At 43.9% G+C, this 23,074-nt stretch overlaps 3 protein-coding genes across 7 annotated transcripts in view; 1 reads left to right on the top strand and 2 right to left on the bottom strand.

Annotated features, from left to right (window-relative positions):
- Window positions 1–2,836: 2,836 nt before the first annotated feature.
- MTX3 (metaxin 3) lies at window positions 2,837–13,360 on the bottom strand. 5 transcript variants are annotated; one of them, XM_075527137.1, is made up of 9 exons: window positions 13,118–13,324; window positions 12,487–12,556; window positions 10,817–10,893; window positions 9,173–9,265; window positions 7,926–8,108; window positions 7,702–7,778; window positions 6,680–6,837; window positions 6,175–6,263; window positions 2,837–4,751 (listed from the first exon to the last, which is right to left on the bottom strand). In XM_075527137.1, exons 1-9 carry the CDS (start codon window positions 13,196–13,198, stop codon window positions 4,641–4,643), a joined length of 939 nt encoding a protein of 312 aa, XP_075383252.1. In that variant the 5' UTR covers window positions 13,199–13,324; the 3' UTR covers window positions 2,837–4,640. The 5 variants fall into 5 exon arrangements, with proteins under 5 accessions (XP_075383252.1, XP_075383255.1, XP_075383254.1 ...); XM_075527140.1 differs by having other exon boundaries at window positions 2,837–4,777; window positions 13,118–13,323; XM_075527139.1 differs by lacking the exon at window positions 12,487–12,556 and having other exon boundaries at window positions 13,118–13,360.
- Window positions 13,361–17,881: 4,521 nt separating this feature from the next.
- Window positions 17,882–23,074, bottom strand: part of SLC30A5 (solute carrier family 30 member 5) — a 174,109-nt gene continuing 168,916 nt past the window's right edge. The window contains exon 17 of the transcript XR_012778941.1: window positions 17,882–17,896. The gene's annotated coding sequence lies outside the window, so the exon portion shown is untranslated. The remainder of the gene's footprint in view (window positions 17,897–23,074) is intronic.
- Window positions 18,181–23,074, top strand: part of THBS4 (thrombospondin 4) — a 40,204-nt gene continuing 35,310 nt past the window's right edge. The window contains exons 1-2 of the mRNA XM_075526467.1: window positions 18,181–18,317; window positions 22,577–22,780. Coding sequence (XP_075382582.1) covers window positions 18,230–18,317; window positions 22,577–22,780 — 292 coding nt within the window. The 5' untranslated portion in view covers window positions 18,181–18,229. The remainder of the gene's footprint in view (window positions 18,318–22,576; window positions 22,781–23,074) is intronic.

Raw genomic sequence — 23,074 nt, 5'->3', positions numbered from 1 at the left:
TCAGACAACAGGTCAGAGAGGCTGAAAGCAGATGCCCCTGATGTCTTTCCCTTGCTAACCTTTTCTTTCCTTCTTCCCAGCTTCTCATTCCAACCTGACCTGGTTTCCCTTGGGACCTGGGATCTGTTCCTGGGAGCTTTGCTGCAGGCAGAAACAGCAAACCAGTGTGGTACAGGGAACACTGGACCTCCTTCTTCCCTTCTTTGCTTTAATGCATCCTTGAGGTGCTGTAAAAACTCACCTGCCTTCCTGGCAGCTACCTCTGATACAGAGCTCTGCTCCAGAACAGGCTGTCCCCAGCCTTCCCCATTGCTGGGCAGGTCTCCTAGTGTAAGGAGGAGACCAGTATAGTGGGGCTGGCTTCTGCCCTGCTGCCCAGACCACAAAGTACTACAAGAGCATTAAGCCCCACATCATCATCAGCCCCGCATGGCCGGGTCTCACATAGATGCAGAACGGCAGTGCTGCTGACACGCCGGTATGCTGGACATCACGTGGGCATGTGCCTGGGCTGGGGGACCTGCCTATGCTCAGCCACTTCTCACCTTCCCCAGCAGGGACTAGCACTTCCAAGCTCTGCAGGCAAAGCTTCCCCATGGGTGCTCCCTCACCTGCTTCAGGGTAAAATGCTCCATGAGCTGAAGCTGCTTAAAGCTGCTGCTCAGCAGGCACACACCTGGCAGCTCCTGACAACATGGGCCAGCACATCCGTGGTGGCTAAAATGCCTGGACCAGCTGGGCGGAGGAGAGTGGCTTTTCCACTGGCACAGTTAGGGCTGAATGACGACAGTGGCCAGATGCCAAGTGGAAAGCTCTGGGCTGTGTGCTTTGGTATTTGACCAGCTCAACCCTCTGCGCAGCTCTTTAATACCATCTGCTGCGCTGAGCGGCCTGATCTTGCATCAGTGCTTTAGCAAGTGCATCAAAATTCATCACCTCAGAGGCATTGCTTAGCACCAAGCGGGATTATGGAGCATTTTGCTGAATCGGGCTAACCACTAACACCAGACTAAAATGATTTGTGAAACCGGACATTTGTACTGTGAAACAGTACATTTTTTAATGCAGTGTCTTGTTAGTCAACAGGGTCTTTAAGTATGTTAGGGATTGGACAACTTGTTGCCAACAGCACAGACTAGCCAGATTTGAGCTACAGCGTAGTTTGTCAGGCTAACGTAAAAAGCTGGTCTGCCTTTCTACGAAAAAAAAAAAGGCATTATGAATGGTTCCTACCGCAATGCCAAGAATAACACCAAGTAAGAGAGGAAACCTACCCAAGTGAGTCTAGAAACCGTTTTAACCAGGAATTAAATACAATTGGTTGTTTTTCTTAATGGAGTGCTAAGCTACATTAGCAAAAGTGATGTGACTTCACCAATGTGTAAGTGTATATAAAAGCCTAATGTAACAGTATTTTCAGAGGGGGGAAAAGACATTTTTAAAGCTATCTTGGAAATGTTAAATAGATCATATTTGTAGCAATTCATTCATAACATTTTTCATCTTATTTCTTCAGGAATATACATGTTCCTACAACCAGCTGGCAGAAAGACGCCCAACAGCCCTAAAGATACCTACACATACACTTTCACCGCAAGACTGCCTGGGAGCAGAGGTGTTAAATTTGCAACCCGCCAGAGCTGTTCACCCCACTCACAATTGGCAGCCTCCTCCACAAGCGAAAGCACGGCAGGCTGGATGAGTTGCTCTAGAGGTAACAATCTGTTCCCAGCCACCACCTTCCAGGGGGAGGGCCAGGAGGAGGAGGTGGCCCATCAGCTGCCCTGGTAGCAGCAAGACAACGGAAACCCAGGGGTGTATCCTGCACTTGCATGTCATAGGCGCGTGGACAAATAGCCAGGTATTTCGAGACTGCAGAGCTGCCACATGTACAACAGCCAGCTGCTCTGCACAGGAAGCAGGTTTCATACAACGGTTTCATGGCCCCCCACTACTGCTTGGCCAGAAGGGCTGACCCCTTTGCTTTGCGGACCACCTGCAACCTCAGGCAGTGGAGGAAAAGCCAGTCAACCACGCCAGGTTTTCACTCTATAGCTGAGGTGGGTAAAATAAGGCTTCCTTTCCGTTCAGCAGACACGCACATTTTCAGGACTCAATTCACTTTGCAATCTTAGGTATCTACTTTAAGGAGATAAATCACATCTAGATGCCACCTTTCTCCACTAGCCAGAGACGGAGCTTTGACTATTTCAGATGCAGATAGCTACAGTTACTCAAACTGATCCCACCCTGGACATCATTAACTGCCCAGCTTCAAAACTCAGGCACACAAAGTATGCCAGTAAACTAATGGGCAAGTCTGAGTTGTTAGGCCAGAGATGACACTTTCCACATAAAGGAGCAAGGTTTTGAATTAACCTTGCATAAAAAGTAAAAAAAGGAAGTGCATGGCTGCACAACCTCACTGGTTCTCTGGGATGGTATGCACTACTGCACGCAACGTTTGCTGTGATCTCTAGCCCTGGTGTCCTCTGCCATCCAGTGAATGAAGTTACTCGGGCATTCATCTGTTGAAATTTTGCTGTCACACAGCCCAAGACTCATGTTTAGTAAGATCAGAAAACCTGCGCTTCCCCATTCCCCCCTTCCCAAAAGCAGCTGTGTTGAAAGAAAGGATTGGTACTGAAGTGATTTGTGATTAAAATTTAAAATCTGACCTCACGGATACACTAAATTGTTCCAATTTCTTGTTCTGGCAGTCAACAGGTTTTCTTCTTTCTTTTTTTACAGACAAGATAAACCTTTTCACAAGGAAAAAGAAAAATGTTCAAAAAAACTGACATAATTTCCATAAAAAACACTACGAAAACGCCACTAGAAATCCAAAATTTTAATCTCGGAACAATGACCTTTTTACAAAGAGATTTTAAAGACTGAGTGTACATATTCACGAAAGCAACAGACTAAGGCATAATCTCCATAGCCATGTTTATAAATTGAAGACTTTGAAAAGCCATGTGACTTGATCTCATTTTAACCTTGTCAAGATACAGGCAGTAAAAGTTTTAAACATTTGACTTACTTTTACATGTAGTGGACTGTCGGTTTATACAATTGTCATGAGTATGAGCTAGCTTGATTTCAAATCACTGAAACAAATACTCTAGTAAAAGCATGAAGTTTAAACATTATTTTAAAGTGCTCATTAGGAACCCAACATTTCAATTATAATTAAGAAATGTTAAAGATATTACATTCCTTACATATCGAGTCTGAAAGTACAGTATGTACACAATCTACAGTCTTGTCTGTATAAATAGGAAATAATTTATCTGTGTATCTCAAACATGACTATCAGCTGAAGGGAAGCTGAAAGACTATTCCAATCTGGCCAGAAAAAGGAAAAAAAAAAAACCAAAAAACCAGAACAGTCATCCCATACCTACAGCTGTCGGAATTCTGTATCCCAAGTGCTGCCATTTTGGCCAATCTCCTTGACTAATTCCCTTTACACCCACTCATGAGGCATCTGCCAGTACATTGCCAGCAGAGAATTACAGCATCTCTCTTGTAACAGAATTGCTTGGGTCTCTAGAACCAGCAAGGCTGCTGCTAAGAGGAAACGTAGTAAGACGCAAGTCCCTTAATTAAAACAGAAGAAATAGGCGCTGCAATGCATTACAGCTTGCAGAGATAAAAGAACCCCGAACTAGACTGTCAAACAACAAAGATTTGGAAGTTTTTTATTTTAGTTTTTAAATGAACTGTAGTGCTTATAAAAAAGACAAAACTAATTAAGAGGCATCTGTGACAAGTTTAAAAGCCTACATGAGCTTTCTTACAAAGCCCTAACCAGTTCCTTTCAATCCAGAGCCACAGGATGTTTGCCAGTCTCTTGTCCTGACAGGAACTAATCAAACCTCTCCATCTCACTACCAGTCCTCTGTGATTTTGACTTAATAGTTTTGCAGCATATGGTATTACCCTGTGCACAGGTTAAGCCTGTTTCACACAGGACTAATACCAGGTACCTGTGAAATGTTAGTATTGTACATGATCGTAATCCCCACAGCGCACACACTTTTCAACAATCTGCCTCAAAGTATAACATGACAAGCTTTCAAAAATACAACCAACCTTAAAACACAAGACCCAAGAGTGTTTGTGAAAGTAAAACAAAATACTTAAATTTCCTCTCATTGCTTTTCATTTCTCAGCTGCCATGAAGGGCAGCATTTCATTTTTTTCCCAGTCTTTTCACCATTTTTGCAACTGGGCTTCGTAACTTTCAGACAAAGAGTATATCCACTCACATATAGTAACATGATTACAGTAAAATCAAAACCCACACAATAAAGTAACGGTGAACATTCCATAAATGGAATTTTAACTTTTGGTCAACATTTCTGCTAGGCTAAAGGCAAAAATATGCTGTACAAAATCACTTTAACATCTGCAGGAATAAGCCTCTTGTTTATTTTAGCCTCAGCTTAGCGTGTGGTCAGCCTGAACTATACAATTTCTTAAAAGAACAGGTAGATAGGAGATTGTAAAGCTGTATTTCTTCCCTACTTGTACCCATTAGCAGATTCTTCCCTTGCAAAACAACATTCATGTGGAAAAATTTACTGACGCCTAGAAGAGTTGAAGGCAAACACGTGTATGGGCAACAAAAGCTGTCAAGGTGACAAACGATTCAATGGACTGCTTTGTTCTCCACCTGCAGCAAGCTTGAGCGTTGTTAGCTTTCGAGGGGGATGCTGAGGACTCTTACGAAGGTTGTCATCCATCTGCAGAGAAATAATGAAAGCCGGATCTGGCAAACAGTAGAATACAGATTATACGATTAGTGTGTTTGTCAGGGCTAGCATCATTAATGCTGGTTTGGGGTATTTTTTTATCCTGTTATTGCAGGCCCAGCCAAAACTGATGCCTTGGTTTCTTTCCACTCCCAAATATCTGCTTGTGTTAGAGCAGCCATTCATTCCATTAGCATATGGTCCATCAAACCCAGGGCAAATAGGTGTGCTTCTGCTCAAATAATTTTGTCAAGATTACTGAAGGAAGCAACATTGCTACCTTCTTCTAAGAGGTCAAAGTTTCAATTTTGTACAATAGCCAAACACTGCTAGAAAGCAGATGAAAAGTCAAACTGCTAACATCAATGGATGCTTTTGCATGTTCAGCACCTTGCAAGAACAAATATTTTTCAAAGTAGAAATATTCTGGAGGTGCTGGGTGAATTTAGACTAATTACAGCTTTCAAAAAGTATTTAATAAAGAACTTTTGATAAGGCCTTTTCAAAGATAGGTTAAAATTAATCTCTGAATATAAAAGATTTTACATTTTCATAGGAAATCAATCTAATGCCCTGCGCGTAATGTGGTATCAAAAACAGTCTAGTTACTACAGAATCACAGAAGACAGCACAGGGGAGATCTCCAGAGGCTGTCTAGTCCATCCCATTTCCTCAAGGTAGGATCAGCTTTACCTAAATCATGCCTGACAAATGTCTTTGTAAACCATTCTTTGAAACTTCCACAGCCATGCTCCAATGCCATAAAGAGGAGATACAGTCAATACCTAATGCTACAGAAGTTGATCATAATTAATGATCTATTTCATACACTGATCTTTTTCAGGAAGAAGTGTCTTCTACCTTTCTAGTTAAAATGTTCTGTCTGCATCAGAAGACATTCTTCACAAGTATTTTTCACATAAGTAATATAGCTTTTGAGAGGTGCTGAGTGACAGCCTTGGAAACAAAGAATAGAAAGAAATAAAAGCTAGACATAGAACAAGCAGGAGAAAGTGACTGTACGTTAGTAACTACAGCATTCAGGTGGGAGCAAGAAGAGCTGGCGATTGGTCATAACTCGCAGGACCATTTCTGAGTTTCGATCAATACATTTGCCTCCTCCTTTGCTGGAATGTACACTTGCAGAAAGACACCCTTCTTTTGTTGGTATGTGCACTTGCAACACTTGCAAGACTCTTTTGACTGTAATAAAAATACTTTTTAAGTGCAAGGCTTCATTAATTACTCCTTTCAAATGACAGAGTATTCTTCCTGCCTCTCTACACAAAGTAACTCACTAAAAAAGAAGCAATTAATAAAATGTCCATTGTACAGTTGCAGTTGCCATGCAAGAATATCTGTGAACAAGTAACCACAATGAAGCAGGAAAATTAGAGACTGAAGCAAAAGTAACCTTTTCAATCAAGTTGGATTCCTTATTTACAAGCTGTGTGAGTTTCTGCAGATTAGCATCTGCTGTATCCTGTCCAGCCGGAGAATGGCCTGGAGAGTGAAGATAGAGAGATGAAGGGTGAAAAGGTATTTACAAAAGTTTTTAAATCCTTAAAAAATAAACCCACATTGGAGAGAAAGTTCATGCAGTATTTTTGTCCTAAGAAGAATTTAAGTGGAAACGCCATTCCATGTGAGAAAAACAGAACCACTAAGCATGAGCGATAGCATAGATACAGGTGCATTTTGCTAATGCTTGACAGAGTTTAAAACTGAGTATTAACCCTTGCTTTTAATTTTCAACCCTTTCTGCACAACTTCCCAAGTTTCTCTACCTCATTTCCCCACAGAAGCTCCAGCATAAACTACATAAAATCTAATTCTGCCTTGGTTCACAGATGGAAACCTAGAATCCTAATCCAAACAAGACTATACACGACAGAAAGGGGAAGAGAAACACAGCTTACCTGAGACAGTTAACCTGAAGTAGCAAGTTAAAATATCATCACAGAATCGACACAGATTGGGAAGCTGTTTCAAATGCTCTTGTAATTGTACTCTAGGGAAACACACTTTATAAATTGGTGCAAGGAAACCAAACACAAAGGCATCCAAGGTAGTAGGCCTGAAAAGAGTGACAAAACAAAACAAAACAAAACAGCAAAGTGACTGAGGTAAGACATTAAGACCTTAATAACATAACTGTTTTCTGTGTATGTCAAACACAACTCAGGACAGAACACAACTCTTCTGGCATTCCACCTTTTCATATCAACCTGGTAAATGCTTTGTACAGACTATCGACTGATTTCAGCACCTCTGAACTAGAGGCATGCTAGCAAGCTGAAACAGTAACTTCAGCATTAAAATCCAGTCACGCTGTCACATACACTGATAAACAAGCCCCTCTAAAACACACTTCTGGCACAAAAGCCAAGCTGCATGCCAGGGGACCATGATCCTCTCTCATGAAGTGGTCCGACTTCAGTGACTAAAGGAACAGATCATCCTTTTTTGGACCTGTTGGCACTATGTTGTTGGCAGTATCTGCTTCCTGCTCTGTGCACATACCACAGGAGGAGGAGTGTTCCCGGACCTACACCCTCTTCCCATGAAGGCAATGGTAACACTTCAGGCTTAAAGTATTTCTTCTACATACAAGCACAGGACATTCAGTGGCTAAAAAAGCATTCCCTAGTGCTACACTAACTGATCAAGCACCCCACATTTTCTTAGCAGCTGTGGGCAGCATCTGCCCTCTGTGGAAAAATGCAGGATAAGGGAGACACCGCATTGCCTTAGTCCAAAGATCTCGTTTGTGCCCTGTTTGCTCATTCAGATTTATCTGAAAAGCAGAGTGTGAGACATAAAACTACTGTGCAGCACTTTTAACATTCTGGCAGGTTAAAAAAAAAAAGTTTAAGTGTTCAGAGAGTCATGTGGTGCCTGTTTTATTGCACATTAAAAAAAAAAAAAAAACCACACTCACGTATCTCCAAAGAAAAACTGAGATGTTCCCAATCTCTTCGACAGGAGATTTAGGCACTCCTTGGCATCCCTGTATATCTGATGAGACACAAGACTGTCTAAGAGCCCTAGGTGTAGCAAGGCTAGTATGCACAGCATTGTTCATAATTTGACAGTGTGCTAGACTATTTCAGTTCTTGTCTTTGACAGCACCAACTTACAAATTCTTTACTACACAACACATACCTGTGCTTCCACTTCAGTGAGACTGCAGAGTGGAGGTCCTCCCCTGGTCAGCAAGATCCTGTTCAGCGCTTCCCTGGACATCTTTCCAGGCAGATACAAACTCAGTGGGAAGGGAATCCTTGAGGCAAACCATGGCTTTGTCACACTGCAGTAATTTTCAGCCTCAACCCAGAAAGTGTGCAGCTGTATCAACATAAGGAAGAATATGACTGGAAGTTGAGTTAACCATAGTAGACATCTCTTAAAAGTTTGATGTGCAACATCTCTGTCAGAGAAGCTGAAGCACCAGGAATTATTGTAATTTAAGGCAATCAGGCTCCACAAAGGATTATACCAATCCTTTGAGTGTAGGAGTATATAATTAAGGCAACAGCCACCTTCCACCTAAAGAAAAACAACAAAGATATTACACAGGCCTACATACACATGCATGAAATTACATACACACTCATGTTTATGTATATGTATATGTATATATATAAACACACTAATACACACACACTGTGCATAGAAAATACATTACAAAAACCACTGCAGACATACAGGATCAGGTTTGCACTTTTTAGAATTTTTTTTGAAAGTTCATATAAATCTTAAAATAAAAGATATTATGAAATTGTAAGTTCGAAACCCAGTGGGTCAGCTGAAGAGGCTAGCCTATTATCTCATTTGGTCAGAATATTTCTTCCTGTACAAACCAAAGCCAAAGTCATTCAAGAGAACCAATGTTCAGGGGTTTTTATAGCTCTAATGTACTTACACTAAATTGGTGAACGTTTGTGGCCATGTGTTATTTAGAAATGAAAAATGAAACTACTGATGGATATTTTAATTTCTCAAAAGTTCTAACTGAACAGTTCAAAAGGCTTTCACGGCTGTGCACCCCACATTAGACATACACATTTTACTCAAAGCTTTTTCAAAAGAATCAAATGAAACAAAAAATGGCCAGAATAACCTGTTTTCAGGGTACTGTTCCCCAAAAAGTGTCTAAAAGAAAAAACATTCGTAGGTGTCCTTTTAAAATGTCTTTCATAAATTCATTATTATTACTTCACACCCCACAAACACACACTTCTTTCCTTTTCAAAAGTTGCTACGCAGTATTTCCAAAATTGGACTACCAAAGCAAATACATTCCAGCCAGGACTATGGCTGAGAGACTTTAATGTCTCTCACGTTGAGCACCTCTTGTAGCATTCAACTCCAAAAATTCTGACCATTATAAAATACTTCCCAATACTTACCAGAGCAGGAAGCAGTTTCTCTTCAAGTAGTGCAATATACGCCAGTGTATCAGCTCCTTGTTTTGCAGACAATTCATAATCGGCATTATATTTCTACAAATTAAAAAAAAAATACATACTACAAATAGCACTACAGAGAACTCTTCAAAAAGATAATCAATGCAACCTGAAGTTGCTTCAAACCTAACAGCTATCAAGTTAGTAAATATAACAACATTTTGCAGGACAGAAAGCACGCGCTCACTAGAATTTCTTTACTTCTTCAGGCCATCTATGTCAAATGTCCTTGTATCTCCCTTTGCCACTTTCCCACTTTGAGATTTCTGGGCCCTCCTATTCCCAAAATAATTCTTGTGTCTCCTTCCCATTGCTTTCCAAGCAACTGTCCAGCAATACAGAGGCAATTTTTCAGTACTTAGGGCTGTAGCAAACATTTGGCAAGTCCCTATCTTTATTTTTGAAGAAGCATCTGGCACTTCAGCTGATGTAAGCATAAAAAAAGGCAAGCCCATCTTTTGCTTTTAATTACTGTTCTAAAAGTTTAGAAATTGGATGCTAACAATACAAGGGACCAAATGCACAGCTAAATTAATGCAGTTACAGCTGACTGAGCTTTTAAATCTTACACTGGATCCTTTTAAGGTACATTAAAAGGGTTGACAGGTTTTTTGGAGGGGAGAGGAGATTCGCTTCATTAATTTAGAAACAAAGCATCAGTGCTGACCCTTACTTTTAGATATCTGAAAAGCAAGCATATTATTTTTATACTTTAACTCAAAGAGGGTTTTTTCCCCAGCATTAAGGAATTTTTGGTATTCAAATGGCTATGAAACTTCTGAATTTTAAAACAACTGTCTAAAATCCCATCTCAAATGCGCAGTTTTCAGATTCTGTTTTTCTCTCCCCAAAGATCTGAAGTTTCACTAACACGGCATTCATCAGATAATCTTCTTGACTAGGCAGGAACTGACTTTCTAATGTAAAAGCAGAATAGTGCGCTGGAAGACCATCTTAAGAAATAAAAAGATGATGCCACACTTTATTAGACATCTTTATACTTTGTGAAAAGAACAAATCTTACAGCTTTATTCTTTGTGAATAGAACATTAAGAGATCTGCAAAAGGCAAGCAAGAGTTTACTATGCAATAACATGATATGCACCAAGAAATGCTTGCAGACATTTTTATGCCACAAGCTATAGAAAAACTATGTAGATTAAAAACAATGCTGTAAGTATTATCCTTCAAAAAAGAGCACTGGGAGACAATTACCTATTTAAGCACTTAAAACCACACTTCCCAGACTGTGATATCCTAGGTCTGCAAAGCCATAATGACATTAAAAGTGTTATAATTAAGAGCAGGGTGCTCAGTGAGAAACTGTTCAGTTAAGGCCAGTTTGTTGTCCTTTTCAATAAACAGTTTTATTGGGCCTATTTTTAAATCTGTTACATGGCTAACAATCAAACTTTCAAACAGCGATCTGTTATCCACCATTTTGCAATTCTCACGCATGTATGAAAAACAGGAAAGCACTGGGTCTGAACTGAGTTCCAGGTTTTTGGAAGCCTGTATCAATGTATACGGGGGACAACGTAGAGCCACTACAAGGCAGAGAAGACAAATTTTTTGAAAGAGACCTACCTGCTTTCTTAAGAAGTTTAGTATTTTTGCTGGCTGAGAAATAACAATGTCTTCTGATATCAGGACTGGTACATCTCCTAAAAGGCATAAATAATACCCTCAACAATTTATATGGATGAGTTCTAACATAACTAGAAAGCAATCAGTCACTTCATCTATTTTCCTTTTCTCCATAGCATGCTCTGATCTTCCTAACATGTATGCATAAACTAAGCTTTACATAGCAGGGGAGTTCCACCAAGGTCACAAATATATTTAGTGTATTTTGGCCTTCACTAGTAACGATACATAAAAAGGGGCCCACATCAAATCAGACTAAAGCCAATGTCTTCTGCTAGATCTATGATAATTTGAGAACCAGGCTACTTGTCTGGATTTCAGATGTTCAACTTAAGACAAGAATTCCAACTCAGTCCAACTGCCCTCTCAAATCTTTCACCTCTGGGTCTCTCCTTCCTTCTCCTCCAATTCTTCCCTGCCCTTCCCCTCCAAATCCATTTTAACCACCTGTTATCTCTAGCCTTGCTACAGCCTACTGCCCAAGCTACCACTGTATAACCATGGACTATTCCAGAATCAAATAATTCCCTTCTGCCAGAAGCTTACTGGTCAGCCTTTACTCATCAGATTGCAGGCTCAAAGACTGTAGAGTGTAAAATCTCTGTAACAGGGGCTATCTCAGAGCATGTTCACAACATAACTGCCACAATAAGCCTAACATGACTGTGCTGCTGCATACTATTACAGTATCAATTATCAGAAACATTTACTATTTGGATTTTTTTTTTTTCCAGATTTTAGGTATTTTGGCTATGAAGAAAGCCACTGAACTTTTGTCAAGTATATCCAACTAGTTCTTGGTATTTTCTGCAAACAGAAAACAATACACTGAAAAGCAAGACTCAAAGGTGCAACTTCTGCGCAGATACAGTAATGCCTAAACTGATGACGTGGTAAGTGTAAACGACAGAGTACTTTAACCCTGCAGTGATTTTACATCTCTGGAATACACCAAGACAGTAACTTAAATGCTAAGCAAACAGACAAGCAATGAGTAGAAATATCCAACACGAAGAAGTCCTCTCTGCTACCTTAGCTTCAACTTCTCTGGCAACTAGATTGTTAGTCACCTTTTCTGAGTCAACCTCTCTAACGCAGCACAGTACTAAACATCCCAGCTGGTGCAAGTTATACCCTTTAAGGCTCACATTCCACTTCCAACTGTACCAGCCCATTAAATTATGTACAATTAAAGAACGCTATTTCCATACACAAGTCTAGTTACTATCATTATAAATATGCAAAGTACAAAGAGCTTAAAAATTTGCTTTCACTTTGCTTTTTTACCATCAGTTTAGACTGCCTGGCAGAAACAGGTAGGTACTTGGCACCACTGCTTTGCTGACTGTCCGCTGCTTCACCCATACACATTTTAATAAAGTGTCCTTTGAGGCACTTTATTATGTCTTCCATTATTTTATTCCCACAAATTCGTCACACTTAATCGTGTAAAGTCATTTATCGATGTATCATGAAGGCAGGTAGCTTTCACTGGCGCAGGTTACACTCATGAACACAAAACCAAAGCAAACTCAGAAACAACGCAGAAATTGGAACCTGCATTTATAGTGTGGCTATGATTAAAAGAATAAAAAACGCAAAGAAGGTACCTTTCGGAGCTCTCCAAGAGTTATTTATAGTATTCACTGTCAGGGGAGCACCAGAAAATTTAGCATAAGCCTACAATAGAGATTGTGGGGAAAAAGATCCAGTCAGTATGTCTAAGAAAACTGTAAGCTAGCACTTTAAAAGTTGCTTTAAACAGCTTCGGGCACTGAAGACCGACTAAAAGCAAATGCGCCGCATTTCTAAAGCGTTTGTAGGAAACGCCACCCGTTAAGGCCGAGGCCAGGCAGCCCCCGGGAAGGGAGGACGCCCTCACAAAGGGCAGCAGCCCTGCCCGCGGCTCCGCGGGCGAGGGACGCAACGGCCCGCGGCGAGGCGGCTCCTTGTGGGGAAAGAGCCGGGGGCCGCGCCGCCCTGCCAGGCCCCGCCGCGGGCCCAACCGCCGTCGCCTCCCACCCCCGGCCGAGCACGGCGGCAGCGGCGGGCCCCTCGCCCGGCACAGGCCCGGCCTCAGGGCGACGAGGGCGTGCGCGCCCCTCGGCGGCGGCGCCGCCTCTCCCGGGGGAAGAACCCCGCGGACAGCCGTGCAGGCAGCAGGAAAGCCGTGGGGCACTGTCCCTCCCTCTTTCCCTCCCTTCCTTCCTCCCGGGGCGGGTGGCGGCCGCCGGCCGTTACCATGACGGTTAGAGACTCCGGGTGCAGGGACGGCAGCCCCCAATCGCCTCCCCAGCAGCTCAGCTCCATGGGAGCCGCCATCTTGTCCGCCGTCCGCGCGGGCCCGGGAAGCGCGGCGCTGCTGCCCTCGCATGGCGGCGCCCGAGCGCCCCCGGCCGCGCCTCGGGGAGGGAGAAGGCGGCGGAGGGCGTGCGCGCCTGAGGGGCCGCCGCCCTCCGCCGGACCCGCGTGGCCGGGAGGAGGTGTGGGCCCCGTGGGATCGTGTCCCGGTCTCCTCCTGATCACCGCCGCCTGCTGCCGAGGCTGCCCGGGGGCGAGGCCGCTGGAGGCGTCGCTGAGGGGAAGGGGCGTCGGCGGCTCGAAGGCGTCGCCGTGTGAGGAAACGGCGCCCGCCCTGAGGCGCCGTCGTTTTACTCGTGAGAGGGCGGCTCAGGCTACCGCATTGCTGAACCCCAGCTCTCTGGCTCTGCTATTACACACGAAGTTGTGACTTTCCACAGGAGCAAAAAATTTGGCTTTTGATCAAATGTGAAGAGCAGTCGTCAGCGATTTGGCTTTAAAAATAAGGAACTCTGATCATACGGTACCAGTTTTGACCAGGTTATAATGATAACCCAGTGGTTTTTTACTGTGGACCTTTAAAGGCATCAAGTTGTCAGCTGTATCATTTCAGCGTTCGTGCAGACATTCCACAGCACATCTAAATACTAAGTCAAGTAAAATGTTTCCATCCTTCCCACACAAGGAAAAAATACCACACACTGACTTAAAACCCCCCTGCACCGACCACCCTTATTCAGGTCTTCTATGCATAACGAGAGGTCCTCCATGTGTCCTTTCCCCGCCCAGACCCATGGTTTCAGATCTGCATGAAATTTGTGGCAGAAAGTGTCATGATAAAAATCTACAACACATATCTGAGATCATTCTGCTCCAGTTCATGAAGAACATGGGAGAAGAAACACATATCCACTTTTTTCCTCAGAAAAACATACCGTTGGCAACGTTAACAGTAGCGAAAAATACTTTTTGGTGGTCTTTTTTTTTTTTAATGGCTACATTACCTTTCTCCCTGTAAAGAGGTACTTACGGTACATATTTTTAAGTACACCTTTCTTCCCTTTTCCTCCCTACAGGGACCAGCTAACTCCTAGCCAGTCTGTCCAGGGACTTTGCTTTGGCCTGTTCACCGCGTGATCCCCTCACTGAGATGTGCAAGCTCGGGAGGCAAGGGTGGCCCCTAACAGCTGTGATCCCAAACATGTTCCTGTAAGGAGGATGAGCCAGCTTAAGGCTTCTCTTAAGGGAGGCTGCAAGAAGGCTTAGGAGGTAAACAGGAGAGTAAACGTTCTCTGCATTGCCTTAGGGCCCAATTCATCTCTGTGCTGTTGTGGAGTCCAGAGCAAAGATGGAAAAAAAGGCAAAACTGCATCTTCCCTCCCCCATCCAAAAGCTCTTCAGGAACTTTTTCCTCTTGGTTGCCTGAGTGGAATTCCTATTAGTGTAAATGAGAAATAAATAGGTGCAATGAGAATGGGTATATGCCTTGGCTTGAAAAAGTGGGGCTTCAGTTTCTGTTTTTGAAAAAGCAAAATTCTTCTAAAACCTGTGTTTGAAACCTTATGTTCTACAAAATTTTTATGAAAATGTGGCAGGATCAAACCCAGAAGTGTCGACATAAATATGGAAGGATGTGGTTTAGAGCTGATATTTCACTTGCATTAAGATTTCTATATCTTAATTGCCCATGAATCCTGATTTTTAATCATCCATATAATTCCATAAAAACAGTGAGTCTCCCGATGCATATTAGGAGCAAAATATTAAAGCTGAATTAAGCAGTAGGGATTCCTTTCTACTTGGAATTCAAACAAGTCATGGACACTTCTGTAAAGCAAAATCTATAATGTTGGCAGCTTCTCTGTATTCTGTATCCTTAGAATTTTATTGATTCATGTAAAGTAAGCAGAACAAATATTTTAATGATTGAGGTTTACCTGCAGATCCTATATAAAAAATTACAGTCGTATATTTCTGTAAGAAACTTCCTTACAAAATGTTACTGGCTTTATGAAAGTTTCTTGAAAACACAATATCCAATAATCACTTTTTGATTCTTATCCAAGATATTAACCACCAGTAAGTTAAGCTGGAGTTTGTACTTCAGACAATACACAAGAGTGAAAAGGCAATAGCTAATATTCCATTGTTTTTATTGAAAATGACAATTAGGTCAAATAGTCCCTTCCAGACAGCACATAAACATTATACTTTGTGAAAATCCCTTAAAGAAGGTTGTGCTTGAGCACAAAATCCCCTTCAGTCTGTAACATACTCCAATAATAAAACTGAGCACAGAAATGAAAACTGGAAAAATTGCCGTGACCTTTATGTGCACTGGCTAAATTCATCTAAACGTGGACTTAAGCTTCTGTTTATATACATTGTGAACTGGTTCCCTTCTGTTACATTGCATTGTGCAGCATGCTCTGTTTGCCAAATATTGCTTCCATGTGCATTCTGGGTGAATAAGCACGAGAATAAGCAGATGTAGAGCAAGAACAGAATATGGCCCTCACAAATCTAACAAGTATATAATGCTACAAACAAGATCCTCCTCCCATAGCATTGATTAGCATCAGTGCAAGAGACTCCTCTGTAGCTAAATTAGAAGTGAAAAATGATACTTCAAAATTATTTAATAAATATTTTTGACAGAGAAGGGATTTTTTCAAGAAAACATTTTGTATGTTTTGATAAACTAAAATAAATTACATAACAAATGGTCGCAAATAACTGATGGTGTTCCCTTAGATAAGTGAAAGCAAAATTTTACTATTCTTTTATCCCATTTTTTTTGTGTCTGCTTTAGTCACTGAATACTTTAATACGGAACTGTGATGATTCTGCAGACCTTCATGATGTTTTTGTGTCAGGTATTTAAGCCTATGTTTTCAAAGAATGCTCTTTGGTGATGAAGGACTTCTTAATAGATAGTAGAGCAACATCAGTGCTGCTCTAGGTCCACATGTTAGCCTCTGCAGCATCTGTGCTGTCTCTCTCCTTTAGGTTGGGGACGAGTTCTGGACTGAGACTTACTTCTAGGGAGCTTGTGGCACCGTAAGTCCTTCCTTCTTCCTTTTTTTGTTCCGTGTCCTTGCCTCCTGCTCTACCCCCTTTCAGCCTCCCTCTTTCTCTCTCCTCCATAGCGCTCTGCACCTGCTGCTCTGTTCTTCTCACTCCACTGTGCAGCTCTCTGCCAGCCCGCTGACACCACCACGGCATCCTGTCACTACCACCGCAGGGGCAAGGATGGTGGGAGTGAAGCCAAGGCGTTGTGTGGAGACATATGTGGAAGAGCAGCAGGGTAGGGCGGAGGAATAACACTGTGCTGGTACACACTGGATATGGGGAAGCACCCTCCAGCCTGGCAATGGGCAGAGGAAGAAATGAGCAACTAAAGGAGCGGGTCAGCACTCTTACACAAATAAGCTAAGAAGTAGGGTGTGTTATAGGGTATATATCATGCAGGGAGGGCAACTAAAGGGCATGTGAATATAGGCCAGCTGAAGGTATTTGAAAATCCCACTATGCCTGTGTTGGAGAAGAGCCCGCTCCCGTGCTCCATGTGGTGGCGGAGCCCCTCGGGCAGACCCTTCGCAGAGCTCTCCGCAGCCCCAGCCCTGCAGCGTGCTGTGCCTTGCCTCGCACACAATGAGCCCCCCAAGGGCTGTTCTCTGCGGTGCTCGTTAGCTGTATATGCCAAGTCTGATGTGACTGAACATGAATCAACACTACTTCGCTCACTTAACATAAAATTTCCCTCCTATTGTTGCCCTTCTTTTTGTGATGTAAATAGTGTCAGACAGCTCCAGCTAGCTATTCCAACTGCGTGCTGGGTAGCAAGCTGCGAGGGGGCCAGCCATGGCTTCCCGGGTTTCTTCTGACGCGACAGCAGTTCGTCTGCAGGGCTGAGGCACACAGAGAGGCACAGGACAAAGAGGGCAGTGCAGCACGTTGGGAAGCCCACCACGCAACGTCAGCTCCTGAGTGGGAGAAGCGCCTTGCAGCCCTTCTACTGCTGTGGGGTCCCGAGGGAGACCCCTTCCTTTGCCAGCAGAAAGCACGGGGCAGGGGGGGCGGTGGCCTGGCCGATGTCTGCTTTCACGCAGGCATGGCGGAAACTGGTTGCACCGCTGCGCAGCCCCGAAGGGACTTGCTCACTTGGTCCCTTTCTCCTGTGCTCTCTTAATGTCAGCAACACTGAAGCTAGAATTGTCTGGAGTAGAGGAGAAACAATGGGATAATTGTTTTTGGACTCCTGGGGGCACACACAATGCTGAAAACTGTAGTTGAAACCAGGATTTTTTTTTTAAAGTGACTTTGGTTAAGTCATCAGGTTTGGGGGTTTGTTAAGACAAGCAACCTTTTCCAGTAGCCTCAATTGGGTCAGTTTGAGCTCTCCCAATGCTGCTGAGCTCTCTAAATGAAACGGAGGAGCAGATGATACATTCCCTGCTTTGCCAGTCACAGTCTTCTAGAAACCCAGTTTGCCCCAGCCTGCAATCTGCACGACCCCTTTTGGTGGCACCCTTCAGTAATGAAAACTGGATGAGATAGATTCCTACCAAGACCAAGTCCGCACACCAAGGCATGCCCATCCGTTTGGAATTCAACGCCATTAAAGACGTTTCAGTTCCCAGGGCTGCTCAAAGGGCAGGCTCCAGCCGGGATCCCGACAGGTGTCGATTTTGCTGGACCTCGGCAAGATCTCCGGCTCTGCCCGGCCGGACACCCCCACCGACGCCGGTCCTTCCCGGCTCGGGCCCCGACGCTTCGCTCCCTGCTGGTCCATCCCAGGGCTCGGCCATGCCCCTCCGCGGCCCCCGACGGGACGGCACGGCACGGCACGGCACGGCCCTACCCCGGCGCGGCCCCTGCCCGCCCCCAGCGCCGGGAGAGCCCCGGCCAATGGCCTGCCGCCTGCCGCCGTCCCTCCCCGGACAGGGGGCCACCCCCGTTAAACGGCGGGGCACGGAGCGCAGAGGCGCGCCGTCCTCCGCCGCCCTGCCCTACCCTGCCCGGCCCGGCCCGGCCCGGCCCGCGGCCGCCATGGGGTGCGAGCGCGGCGCCGCCCTGCTGCTCCTGCCGCTCGCCCTGCAGCTGTGCCCGGGCCGCGCCGCCCCGCCCGCCCCCCGAGGTAAGGGCCCGCCGCCCCTGCTTCCCTCGGTTTAGCGAGCTTCTCTTTCCCCTCTTTCATTCTAGGCGGCTTTGGGTTTGCGGCGTCCCGTCCCCTCCGCCGGGGGCCCTGTGCTGGCCGGGAAGGGGGGCTGGGGAGTCGCCAGCTTTGCAGGTGCGAGGGGAGCCGGAGCCGTCGCGGGCCGCGGGGGCTGCCGCTGCTGCCGCTGCCGGCGGGGCGCAGGTGGCGCCGGCGGAGCTGCCCCGCCGCCGGGCTGCCCGGGCCCCGCGGGCGCCCCCAGCCGTGCTTGGCCCCGCCGGACTCCCGGTGGGGACCGGAGGAGGTCGCGGTGTAGCCGCTCCATCCCCATTTTAGCCACCCTCGCTAAAATCAGCGACAAGCGGTCTGGTTTTATAGGGGTGCTAGTAGGTGTGTTGAACGTCTGAAGAGCGCTTTTTCAGTTGCAAGTTCTCGTAAATGAGAAGTGAATTGCTAAGCTATGGAAAGTCGTCGGGAAAACGCTGCTTCATAAAGTGCATAGAAAAACGGGTGCCTTCTAAATCCAGCATTACTTTGGCAGTATTACGCATGTAGTAAGTAGGAGCCGCTTTATTTTAGAGCATGCATAAAGCGAGCGGTATTGCTCTCCAGTAGCAGCTTGTGACTGGAACCAGCTCAGCTACTGAGTGCAGCAGTTAGTGTAACTTGGTGCCACTCCAGGAACCTTAAAGGTGCTTCTGGTTCTCTCTGCATTTTTAACCCTCTCCATTGTCTTACAAAATGATGTTTGACATTTTAATCGGTTATTCCTTAGTTAAGTGAAGCAGATCTAAAAGACAGCCAATCAGATTAATATAGCTGCATTTCCAAAAGCCTTTAATAAAGTCTTTCTTGATGTAAAAACATTTCAGAAAATTGTCATATTGAGAAGTAGGGTATTGCCATATTTTAAAAAAGAGAGGCAGAATTCCAGCTTGTCAGGGGCAGTGGCCAAGTGAAAAGATCCCAATCTCACCATGTGAAATTTTCACCTTCTTACAGTCAGTCACAAATCATTGCAGTGGGGTGAGGGTTTCACTCCAGGTATCTAAGACATCATTAATTATCTTGAAAAGTGCTGAACAGCAGTGGAGCAGTCTTTACATTTACGGTTATTATGGTTGGCTGTGACCAGAGAAGAACCTTGGAGGGTCTCAAAAACCTGGTGTGACATGGCAGCAGAATTAAGGGAAAGAAAGGGTCTTTTATTTTGAGCTCCATCCTCTCCTGTGCCACTAATTTCGGTCCTCCGTGCCTCCCCCTCTTAGGGCTTCCCATCACATCTTTTAGCTCCCATCTGAAGAGCTAGCCTTGATGTTTTTGGGCAGATCTCCAAAGAGTGGTTTGCCACTGTCTCAAGATGTAGCTGGTCCCTTGTTAGCATTTTCATAGGAGGGTGGGCAGCTCCCTTCTAAAAACCACAAAAAGCAGGCAGGGGAGAGAATTCCTGGTCCGTCTCATGAGTGGGCTCGGTTCAGCCCAGTGGGTATTGCATTCTCCAGAGGCATGCCCAAGTCCTCACTCTCACTGCATGGATTGAAATTACCTGCTTGTGCCTTTCAGCTTCGGTAGTCCTTTTCTGTCCATTTGTTTTCAAGTCTGCCTCTCCAGGGAGAGGAGCAAAAAAATGAGATTCTTGTAAAAATGAAATCTGAAATCCCTGTGGATCTTTTTTTCTTGTTCCTTCCAAACAAGCAATGGTCTCTGTAAGGTCTAAGAGCTGTCTCTCTCTGCCAACTCTACTAAGGATGTAAAATGAGTTTTCATAACCCCATTGCTCTTCTGCTAGCCACTTTTGCTAGCATGTGTGTAATTTACGCTAAAGGCTAGATCTAGTCAAGTACTGCGTCTACATGCTGGTCAGTGAAGATATCCCAAGAGAGGGTTCGATAACATGATGCCGAAGGATCCAGTTGAGGCAATGTGCTTTATAGAACGCAACTACCAAACCAATTTGAGCACTCATTTAAGTATGCAAATTTAAAAAATTTCAATAAATGTTTTCCATAAGGTTAGACAGACATTTGCCAGTGTTTAGTCATTACTTTTATAATATTTGTCCTGTATTTTTAAGTGTTTGACTCTAGCAGAGATTAATTAGTCTCACAGGAATTGGTATAAAATGAGCCAACAGACCGAGAAGGACTGGACAAAATGTATATCTGTATTTTGTGCTGTCAAAGACCTAAGTGCTGTATTGCGGTGCTCCGGCTGAGAAGACACAGCTGTAGTTTATGAATGGTTACTACCTGCAAAATGCTGTTGTACAGAGTAGTGAGTTGCATTTCAGTCTCTTGCTTGGGCAATTGCTTTGCTCTCTGTGCATGAAACGTGATGAAATAGCCAGCCTTTTGCCTCTGCTGTCTGGGTCACTGGTTTCAGTGGAAGCAGTGGTTGTCCTGGGATGCTATAAATCTGAACTAAATGAAGAAGTCCTTTGACCAGGTCCATCTCAGATATGTGTTTCTTAGTTGTTTGACAACAGTGTTGTCATTACAAGTGCATGCAAATCAATGGCCTGATTCTTTTTGTATTGTGTCCTGAAAACTCTCAAAAGAGTCATGGGATCCTTGGACCCAATACAAGTGTAGACTTAAGCGATAATCTGTATTTCAATGGTTTCATGAAATTAATCTCTTCATTTTTCTTTTTTGGAAATGACATTAGTATCTAGATGAATGAATGCTCTGGAATGAGCAATGGAAGCAGCACGAACGCAGGTTCTAATGTAAGGGAACAGGGTTTCCCACATGGCTATGGGTAGGTCTGTGTGCCCATGTGATTGTCCTCTGAGTGCTCTTCAGCCTCCTCCTGCTTGTATCATATGGAAACACTGGAACGGTAGGGTGGCCCCATCACCTTAGTTGACAACGACAGCTTTGAGGTCGTGCTGAGTAGGAAAGACTCATCTGCAAAGGTCCACTGGTTTTTGGCCTGGGAAACTAAACTCAGTGGTACAACCATGGGCTTGAATCAAGGTAAGGCACAATGTGCTGTCACGTGCCTTTGCTGTCTGCCTGGTGTTAGGGCTCCTCTCCGGTGGCAGCTCTACAGTATTGTGCTGGTGTGGGAGAAAAATATGGCTGAGATATGACAGGCCTATAGAGTGGCAATGGTATACAGTGGCTAAATATGTCCTTATATTTAAATATAACACTTGTGCATAGTCACGTATCAGACTTTATTGGAAGGGTGTAATACATATACTGCTTTAATAGCAGTGGGTTGAAATAGATTATCAAGAAACCTAGTGGAACAGTTTATTGAGTTTGGAGACATCACAGATTTAGGAACACTGAGAAAAACCCCAGTTTGTTGTTTCAGTGCCATAAGGGGGGTAGCTGATACACATATGAGTATAACGTCAGACTCTTTGCGGATGCATTGTGCAAAAATTAAAAGAAAAATTTGAAACAGCTTTCACTATGCCTTCAGGGTTATTTTTTTGTCAGGCCTGTCTTTCTTTGTTATCTATGCCAGAAGGGAAAGATTACATACTTATTTATGTAATATATCTTCTGAGAGTCAGTGAAGAGAGAAGGAGATTATGAACATCATATTACTTACCTGGCTTTTTAGCATTTTAATAGGTGCCCTGCAAAGTCCATCAAAACAGTTCTTAGGATAAGTACACTGGAAATCTGTCTGAAAATATTGATGCTGGATCCTCAGTCTAATTGAAATGTGAATACAAGCACCTGAATTTATGAAAGCAGAAATAGGTTAAAAACCTTTCTGTTGAGGTGTATCCTCAGAAGATAAGAATTTTAGAGATCTACCTGAATATATTTGAGTACCTCAATTTGAAGACTAGGTATTTCTATGTTAGTAACTTATCAGTAATTCCTTTTAAAAAAAGTTGCTAAAAGATGATCAGTTGCAACAAAATCTATATGATATTTTGATAGAATCATCGAATAGTTTTGGTTGGAAGGGACCTTTAAAGATCATCTAGTCCAACCCCCCTGCCATGGGCAGGGACATCTTTCACTAGATCAGGTTGCTTAAGATGTCCCTGCCAATGGCAAGGGGGTTGGACTAGATAATCTTTAAGGATGATCTTCATATTGTTAAATTTTGTTTTCATATTATTTATTTTAGGTAGGAGAACTTGAGTTCATTTTAAAGTATCTGTATGAAAATAGCAAAAAGTGTACAATCTCCAGTGGGTCGCTTCAGAGTACATTCTTCTTTGGTCATTATTATATTTAAATTGCTGTTGAAACTTGCTTATTTTTCAGTTTTTGATCTTCTTCCGTATTCCAACAAGAAAGTGGTAATGAACTTCTTGCAACAAGCACTTGGCGATCCTACGCTGAATGAAGTGTACTTGCTCTCAACATTCAAACTGCAGCCAAAGAGCACAGCCACCATATTTGGCCTGTATTCATCAGCTGACAACAGCAAGTATTTTGAATTTACAGTAATGGGACGGATGAATAAAGGTGAGTTGTTTGGAGTAGGTAGGGGAAAACTAGTGTTGGATCCATAGTTACTGGTGTGTCACAGATGCATGTTGAAAACTCTGTCATTAACCGTTGTGCTTGAGTCATTCTTGTTGCATGCTGTCACTGCTTAGGCCCTCTCTCACAAGATAAAAGTGTTGGTTACATCCCCTCTCACTCCCCTTCTTTTTCCTTCCTCTCACTGGATGCTGCTCTCTCCTGGCCAGGGGAAGCTGACCTGAAAATCAGCTGGTATCTCCACTCTGCCATGGCACTTGCTCTGACCAATTCTGA

The sequence above is a fragment of the Mycteria americana genome, chromosome Z (genome assembly GCF_035582795.1).
Source record: "Mycteria americana isolate JAX WOST 10 ecotype Jacksonville Zoo and Gardens chromosome Z, USCA_MyAme_1.0, whole genome shotgun sequence".
Classification (NCBI taxonomy): Eukaryota; Metazoa; Chordata; class Aves; order Ciconiiformes; family Ciconiidae; genus Mycteria; species Mycteria americana.
The sequence above is the reverse complement of the archived record's forward strand: the minus strand, read 5'-3'. Positions and strand labels throughout refer to the sequence as shown.